Source organism: Triticum urartu, chromosome 6 (assembly GCF_003073215.2).
Source record: "Triticum urartu cultivar G1812 chromosome 6, Tu2.1, whole genome shotgun sequence".
In the NCBI taxonomy this organism is placed as follows: domain Eukaryota; kingdom Viridiplantae; phylum Streptophyta; class Magnoliopsida; order Poales; family Poaceae; genus Triticum; species Triticum urartu.
This window is the reverse complement of record NC_053027.1, coordinates 218,828,373-218,837,525: the sequence shown is the minus strand read 5'-3', so window position 1 is coordinate 218,837,525 and position 9,153 is coordinate 218,828,373. Positions and strand designations below refer to the sequence as shown.

The 9,153-nt window shown below is 40.8% G+C and overlaps 1 protein-coding gene across 1 annotated transcript; it reads right to left on the bottom strand.

Moving 5' to 3' along the window:
• Positions 1-4,490: 4,490 nt before the first annotated feature.
• On the bottom strand, positions 4,491-8,942 carry LOC125512552 (cytosolic invertase 1). The gene is made up of 4 exons (XM_048677649.1): positions 8,349-8,942; positions 7,786-8,217; positions 5,616-6,174; positions 4,491-5,088 (listed from the first exon to the last, which is right to left on the bottom strand). The coding sequence occupies exons 1-4, from the start codon at positions 8,739-8,741 to the stop codon at positions 4,793-4,795; spliced, it is 1,680 nt and encodes a 559-aa protein (XP_048533606.1). The 5' UTR covers positions 8,742-8,942; the 3' UTR covers positions 4,491-4,792.
• Between the last annotated feature and the right edge of the window lie 211 nt (positions 8,943-9,153).

The following is a 9,153-nucleotide window of genomic DNA, read 5'->3' as shown; positions in this document are numbered from 1 at the left end:
TTAGTATTTTTGAAGAAATGCTCTCTTGCTTCACTTAGATTTATTTGAGAGTTAGTAAAATTTTCAATAAATTCTCTCTTGCTTCACTTAAATTAATTTGAGAGAAAGAAAAAGTTATTATGCTCATGATCTTCACTTATATTTGTTTGAGATTGTCAAAAGCAATACATGAAAATTAGTCCCAAAATGATAGATATCCAAGAAGGATATAATAAAACTTTCATGAAGATCATTGGACAAAATAAACTTGATTCTTAGTAATAGTTTTGAGATATGATGATGTGATATGTGAGTTATGTTGGTAAGTAATTATGCTTTAGTAAGAATATTGGTGTTAAGGTTTGTGATTCCCTATGCAAGTACGAAAGTCAATAGTCATGCAATGAAATTATATCCTACTTATGGTGCATTATTCGGTGTTATTTATGCTTAATGCTTGCTTATGAGATTATCTGGTTCTTACTTGGTCGCTTCCCAATCTTTTGCTAGCCTTCATTTTGCACTAAGTATGATCACTACTTGTGCATTCAAAACCTTTAACCCAGTTTTGCCACATGAGTCCACTATATCTACCTATATGCGGTATTCTTTTGCCATTCTAAGGAAATTTGCATGTGTCATCTCTAATTTTTAAAATAAACTTCTCTTTTGTGTGTTTGTTTCGCTCGCGGAGCAGTGAGGGGTGGCTAATATTTTCCATGCTAGATGTGTTATTCTCAAGATGAGTGTTTATTCACTTGTCATTGCACGAGAGTAAGGCAAAGGTATTAGGGATGCCCAGTCCCTAAATGCAAAAAAAATTGAATTTACTCTATGTTGTCAAATAATAAATTCCGTGGAAAGTGTTGGTATGGAGGGCAACCGTGGATACGGCTAGCCATGGAAAGTGAAAGTATGTTGGAAAAAGGAATAAACTTTATTTTCTATTTGGGAACCGCTTATGATATATCTATGCATGGAAAGTATATGGGAAACACCTCTCAAAATGTTTTTATCTCTAAGTTTTTCGTATTAAGCTCTGGCACCTCCACAAATCCCTACTTCCCTCTGCGAAGGGCATTTCTTTTACTTTATGTAATTTTTACTTTTTGAGTACCCATCTTCTCTTATAAAAGCACCAACTAGTAGGCAATATGATCGTACTTAAGTATTTGGTGTAGCTAATATTCAAGTGTGTTTCATGAATGGATCAATGTTTGAGCATGATGGGCTAGGAATAACTTATTTTAGCATTGATATTTTTAGAAACATGGTTGCTTGTTGATATGCTTGAGTATCTAAATTATCATGTCAAAACTAGACTATTGATTTGAACAACTAAAAGTCCAATTATACATGCTATAAAGAAAAGAATATGATATGACATGATAGGCAGCATTCCACATCAAAAATTCTGTTTTTATCACTTACCTACTCGAGGACGAGTAGGAGTTAAGCTTGGGGATGCTGATACGTCTACAACGTATCTATAATTTTCGATTGTTCCGTGTTGTTATATTATCAATCTTGGATGTTTTATAATCATTTTATATCATTTTTTGATACTAACCTATTGACATAGTACCAAGTGCCAGTTCCTGTTTTTCCCCGTGTTTTTACATCGCAGAAAATCAATATCAGACGGGGTCCAAATGCCACGAAACTTTACGAAGAATTTTTATGGGCCAAAAGGAACACAACAGGCCCTGGTTGTGCCTGGGGGTGCCCCGAGGGAGGCACAACCCACCAGGGCGCGCCAAGAGGCCCAGGCGTGTTCTGGTGGGTTGTGCCCACCTCAGGTGCCCCCCGGACCGCCTCTTTACTCTATAAATACCCTCAAAAATCCTAGAACCCTAGGGGAGTCGACAAAATATTCATCCAGCCGCCGCATAGTCCAGAACCACCAGATTCAATCTAGACACCATCTCGGATGGGGTTCACCACCTCCATTGGTGCCTCTCCGATGATGCAGAGTAGTTCATTGTAGACCTTCGGGTCCGTAGTTAGTAGCTAGATGGCTTCATCTCTCTCTCTTGATTCTCAATACAGTGGTCTCTTGGAGATCCATATGATGTAACTCTTTTGCAGTGTGTTTGTTGGGATCCGATGAACTTTGAGTTTATGGTCAGATCTATCTTTTTATATCCATGAAAGTTATTTGAGTTTCTTTGATCTCTTATATGCATGATTGCTTATAGCCTCGTATTTCTTCTCCGATATTTGGGTTTTGTTTGGCCAACTTGATCTATTTATCTTGCAATGGGAAGATGTGTTTTGTAATGGGTTCGAACTTACGGTGCTTGATCCCAGTGACAGAAAGGGAAACGACATGTATGTATCATTGCTACTAAGGATAAAACGATGGGGTCTATCTCTACATAGATAGATCTTGTCTACATCATGTCATCGTTCTTATTGCATTACTCCGTTTCTCTGTGAACTTAATACACTAGATGCATGTTGTATATCGGTCGATGTGTGGAGTAATAGTACTAGATGCAGGCAGGAGTCAGTCTACTAATCTTGGACGTGATGCCTATATAATGATCATTATCTGGATATCGTCATAATTATTTGAGATTCTATCAATTGCCCAACAGTAATTTGTTTACCCGTTGTTTGCTATTTTTCTCAAGAGAAACCACTAGTGAAACCTACGGCCCCCGGGTCTTCTTTCTCATATATTTGCCTTTGCGATCTATTTTTATTTGCTTCTATTTTCAGATTTATTAATCCAAAAACCCAAAAATACTTTGCTGCACTTTATTTTATTTGCGATCTACTAATCCATCTCCTACCTTATCTCTAGAAGAGGCGTCTTTCCCTTCAAGCCTTGTACTCAATATATACTTGCCCTCGAGGCTCAATAATACATCCATCATATTCCGCACCAAATCCCACTCTCCCTTCTAACAGCCACGTCCACCTGTCAACACAGCTGCAGCGAATTTGGGACCAGAGTTGTACGCCTTCAAAACATTTGGGACCCAAATCTGCACTTTTGAAGTTTTAGGACTAGATTGACAGACGTCGCATAGTTGTAGGACTTATGATGCATTTTACTCTAAAAATTTACTACGTACTCCCTCCGTTCCTAAATATAAGTTTCTTTAGACATTTCAAATGGAATGCAACATACAGATATATGTAGACGTATTTTAGAGTGTAGACTTACTCATTTTGCTCTGTATGTAGTTACTTGGTGGAATCTCCAGAAAGACTTGCATTTAGGAATGGAGGGAGTAGAAAGTAACACGCCACCCGGACGCAAACTAGGAGCACATGGCGACGCACTCCTCTAGAATCAAAGCCACTCATGGTTCATTTGGGGATCGATGCAGGTTTTCGTTTAATTGATAGTGAGGTCGCAATACTGCATGCTTGCGTATATGCCAACAGTAAAAAGCTGTCCATACTCATTCAATTCAAGATAGTGTGTCTGACAACATATCACAAATTTCAACTAAGCATTAAATGACAAAGCCTTTGGTACACATCCATTTAATAACAATGACCAGGAGAAGCACCGTAAAAATATATAGCAATTTCATTGGTGTGTGTGACATCGTACATTAGATTTGACTGTGCGATTAATTATACCTTTCTTGGAATTTTTATTATTAAATTAGCATATATTTAGAAGAGAATAATTCCCAAGATTTTTAAAAATATCCTGAGATTATTATGAGTAAGTTTATGGAACTATTAGCACGACATTCTCAGTTTTTCACTTGAGCTAAAAAAACATTAAATATGTTGAAAAATCTCTTGGATTTATTTACATAATTTCCTAGAAATGAGTATTTGGATTTGTGCTTATATAATGGCTATGTGTTTTGGACGACATTGATACATGCGTTTTGGACGACAAGGGTTTGAACACAGGTCTAGATCATGGAACCCATGCATAGGAATGCAGCTCCTGTCGGCTGTTCATCCGGATGCATTGGGCAAGAAAGTCACTGCCCATACAAGAATCAGAGAGCCAAAGTAATTGTCTACGGTTTTAAATATATTACCTCACCACTGAACAAGTAAAAATTGATATATTACACTAACTCCGTATATGTATTGACAATGTACTGTGTGGTAAAACGATAGTGCTAGAGAAACAACTCATTTCTCATAAATGAAGCAATGAATCAGCTGGCAAGTGAGTTGTAACAGTGGCCAATATACATAGGAAGCAGACAGTAGACAAAGATACAGAGCAATAAATGAACACAATACAGAGAGCTGGATGGGCATGATAACAGTGGGCAATAGGAAGCAGACAGTAGACAAAAATATAGTGGGTGTTGATCCCGAGACAACTGGATGGGCATGATAGCAGTGGGCTGTGTCGCCGAGTGCTCCTATGCAATTTCGCACGCCACCCACACTATTTATGCCTCGCTTTGAGAAGTCAGGAAGAACGGAACTGATATGCACTAGCAGAATGGAGCAATTTTTATTCGTTAGATAAAAACTTATGTTCATCATAGGAAGCTGGATCAGCAGACTCGTCTATATAGTCAACCCAAACAACAAAGTTTTGAGTCAAGGATCCCGTTACTACGGAATGACCAAGCAAGAATCAATAGTATCTTCTTACAACGATGGATTGAAAAGAAAAGAAAAGAGAATACTCATTTCCACAATTGCTTCTTTTCCAACTCAATAAATGAGCTGAGATATTGTACAGCCGAGGAATCCAGAAGAAAATAAAACTTTCCGTTGGGAAAGTCAAAACAAGGGATGAGCAGAGAAATGCTACCCGAATAATTCGTGTTTTCAATCCAGACGTTGCTCCCCTAAAGTTCTTGTCGATATATCAGTTTGTCCATGAGGCGGACCTTCTCAAAACTGGCTTCATTGCCTTGTCCTCTTCCAAGGCTATCATACCAAGATGCGAAGGATCCTCCAGCAGCATCTTGGCGACCAAATACCCGGCAATGGACCAAGTCTGAAATTTCCTTGCCTGCTTGCCAACATATTTTCCAAGCTTACCATCGTAATACTCAGGCCAGCCATCCTTCAACAGCCTCCTCTCAGCTAGGTCAATTGCTCTTCTTGCAATTTGCGGCCGTCCAGTTTTGATGCTTGCTGCCGTGAGCAGCCAGAGAAGTACTGCAGGAAGAATGTTTGATGCATGAAAAAAGAAGTCGTATGCAATGGTTGTTGCAGCTTAACTCAATGTCATGTTTCAGATATCTACTAGAAATATGAGAAAACTAAAACAAACCAAAAAAATGGAGCACAAAAGGAGAGATCATGCAGATCTTTCTCTTATCAACAGAAAAGGCGGCTCATTAAAAAACATATGGAAGGTGTAAATCACAGTTCATCTTGTTGACATGCTTAGCATAAGTTTACCTTCCTCTTCATGCTAAAAAATAAAGTTATGATAGTTATCATTGAATTTAATTTAAAATCTAAGGCAGTGCTAGGCATTATGGTGGATTATGGTAATCTCGTTTGATCAATCCACTTTTCCCTATTTTAGTGGCTAATTTCCTACAATGGATTAAAAATTAAGAACACAACATGATTCAGCAACCACAAACTAAGCCTAATTCATACATGAACTTAACAAAAGCACGATAATTTTCACATATATTACATACAGAGATCCAAGTAACACAAAGTGCAATAACCTGGCCAAGATCCTCCATTGTGGTAACTCCATCTCGTATTTTTTGGATCACATCCTGTCACGATCCGCCATTCATGGTTCTCAATAGCAGGATAGCATATCTTCAGAGGCATCTCACCAATTAACTCTTCCCAGCGCTCCTCAATGAGATCCATTATGGCCATGGATTGCTCAGGTGTAGCAAGAGATGATACTATGGCAATCATGTTTCCAAGTGCAAACCAACGGAAGTCCATCCTTGCAGGACTGACATTACCAACAAAAAAACCACCCTCGCAAGGCATGAAATCAAATAGCCAGTCCGGAATAGAATCTGGAATAACATTAAATTTGTTGACAGCTGTATGAGAATATTCTTCCGTCTTGTAACGATAAATATCATTTAGCTGCTGGAAATCTAGCCAAAAATAACTCCGCATGTGATAACTTAAAGCATGAAGACGAGTTGCAATCCGCTCCACAAAATCTTTCCCTTCAGCGTCATGTTTAAGCATTAGAAGAGCACACCTTAGTGCCATGAAGAAAAGGGATTGAATTTCAATGGGGTAGCCATACACACCCTACAAAAAAAGATTGGAGTGAGAATGGGGAAAAGAAGCACAAACAGAGACCATGATAGCATTCCCTTAATTAAAGAGAATTCATAGCTCATAGAGGGTATTTCACTTAATTAAAAAGAATTCATAGCTCATATAGGGCACATGCATACGCAAAAATGAGCAACATGCATCATCCAAGAAATGGTTATTGCTAACAAATAAATTAATGTTTTAATATTAGTCATATTCCTAATCTGCAGTTCTACAGAATGAAAGGAATACTTGTGAATTTACACATCACAGAAGGGTAGCCGTGTGCACAACATGATGCAGAGGTTGGGGGATATCCTCCTTCAGAAAAACATATCACAGAAGGGGAAATGTTGCCGAATTCAATGATAGTGCAAGGTTGCTCACATGCAGATGTAACAACAGGTTCAGGTGGACCAACTAAAGGAGGTAGTGGGCTTGGGAAGCCCGTATCGATGAGGGCATATCGAGTGTTGCAGCATCGTGGATATAGTATGATTTGTGTATCTAACTGGACCTCGTCAAACAAAACACGGGCATTCGGATGGGCCAAGGATATTGCACTCTAGTATCTCAGACATGAAAATTTGGAAGCACCGTCGTGGTATGAAAATCAGCACATCATCAAACTAAAACAATTAGATATTTTTGATGGAGAAAAATGACCAAAGGCATACAAGTCCAAATCGCCATGAACTCACCAGAACAAAAGGAAATGAAATTTGCAAGTCCAATAAGTATGAAAAGGGGGCACCACATTTATTTATATGAAGATACACAATAAGTGAAACCGCAACAAAGCTATGAGCACATTGTTCGTCATATATTATGTACTTGAACAGAGAACAACAAAAGCAAACAAACCATTAAAACCTCACAAACTAAAGATGACAACGTTACAGCAGTAAATGTCAAACTGAAATATATTGTTTTGGAGATATATCTCGAAAAGATTTAGCGTTCGTTTCAGACCTAGATGACTTCGACCATGATATTTGATCTTTAATTAGGATAATACTCCCTCCGTTCCATAATATTAGGTGTATAAATTTATATGAATAAATTTTACAGAACTAGCACTATTTTTTTCTTACTTATAAGACTTCTATGGCCAATTCGACAATTATACCGACCTACCATTACCTTGGGCTAAGATACCACAGTGCTACAATTTGTTTGATAGATCTTCAATTATATAAAAAATTATGGAAGTACTGACATTTGCTGAAACAGACATGAGACTTGTTTCATTGTTTGAGCTTCTCTGGGACTTGATGAAAAGACATGTATTTGTCTATATGACAAGAAACTTGTTGAATTCCTATCTCATATTCAGTTGTTAAATGATTGCGTAAATTTGATAGAACTTTCACTAATCACCCTTGTTTCAGCAAAGTACAATCAATTGTTTCCTAATTTTGAAAGTTCAAAGAAATATCCACACATCGGTAATTCTATGAAATTTTAGCCCAAAAGAATGGTATGTATGTCAGTAGTCACAGATGTGGTAATTCATTGATTAATAGAATAGGAAATTTGCAGTCCTGTGAAATGTACTCTTATTAGACTTGAACATATTGGAAGTGCCAGTCCATAACTTACCATCCTACGATCTATCATGCAGCAACCATCAGCGCATAACAATGTCGGGAAGGTATCAAATCCCTCAGACAAGCACAGGCTCAGAATGAGCCTCATCGCCTTCTGGCATTCCGGCCTCTCTGCCAGAGTCAAATCCCCGGTGGACTTTGTGTAGGCCCGCAATAGTATGATCCACCAGAAGCCCGAATCCACTGGAGCAACCCGCCCAATTGCGCTCTCACCAAAATCCGCGTGCAGGGTATCAATACCCTTCTTATCGTCATGAAGCACTTTAAAGCTTGCAGGCATGGCCCCCTCGCCAAGCTTAAACCGATCAACCTTCTTCTCCCAACCCTGCAGCAAAACGGTCTTGAGCAGGAAGTTCTTGACAATCTCCGGCTCACCATTCATCAGAAACGCCATGGCGCTGGGCACGAAATCTCTCACAAACACCTGCAGCGAAACCCCCCCTAAGTCAGATAAGCATATGTCGATAACATGCTACTCTTTCATAAATTTAATTCTGATTTGAAATTTCGATTCATTATAACATTGAGAAAGAAAAAAAAATACATTGCTTGTACCTGATCATAGTTTAGGACTTCCTCGGATGCATGGTCGAAAGCGGCGATGGTACCAAGCGGCTGGCCGCGGAAAAAGACGAGGGAGCGGCGGAGGGCCTCCCAGGCGTCGCCCACTATGGGGTGGGGCTCGAAAGAGTGGAGCGCCGAGGAGGCCGGCGTGCCGACCAGAGAGCGTAGACCGCCGCCGGGGGAGTACATGCCGTCGAAGCCTCCGCCTCCTCTGGCGTGGCCACCGGAGTAGGAGACGTCGCTGAGCGAACGGTCATCGAAGGAGCGCTGGCGCTCGACGTTGATCCGCGGCTTGTTGAGCAGGTGTGTGAGGTCGAAGTCATCGGACCCGGACAGCGAGTTGTGCGACGCCGACCGCCGCATCCCGGCCGCCCCCAGCTCCATGGCTCCCCTCCCTCGTCACGAATCCGCGGTCGGCCTCCGCCTACTCGCCCCAGCCAGATCTAAGCCCAAAGCGCCGGCAAAGAGCGAGCTGAGAGATCTAGCTCAGGACGCTAGACAACGGAAGCGCGGACCCAGAGGCAGACACGGCCGCGCGAATCTCGAGGCGAGGGGGGTTCCGCGGAGGTAAATGGGGAAAAAAAGAGCAGTAGCGGGAGGGGCGCGTACTTATAGCGAAGCGGAGCCTGGGCGCCGACGGGGACGCGCGCGATAAACCTGTGACCTTTTGTCCATGTCGAGTGGGACCATTTCGCCCGAGGGACCATTTGGCCCGAGGGACCCGCGGTGCGTGATGGTGGGTGGGTGGGTGAGTGATGTGAGAGGTGGTTTTGGGTTACCGGGTGCGGCCGGTGTG

Coding starts and splice junctions, on each gene's coding strand:
- LOC125512552 (XM_048677649.1), bottom strand. CDS start 8,741: ATGGAGCTGGGGGCGGCCGGGATGCGGCGGTCGGCGTCGCACAACTCG. Junction 8,218..8,348: donor AAGTCCTAAACTATGATCAG/GTACAAGCAATG, acceptor GTTTCGCTGCAG/GTGTTTGTGAGAGATTTCGT. Junction 6,175..7,785: donor GCATGATAGATCGTAGGATG/GTAAGTTATGGA, acceptor CTTTTTTTGTAG/GGTGTGTATGGCTACCCCAT.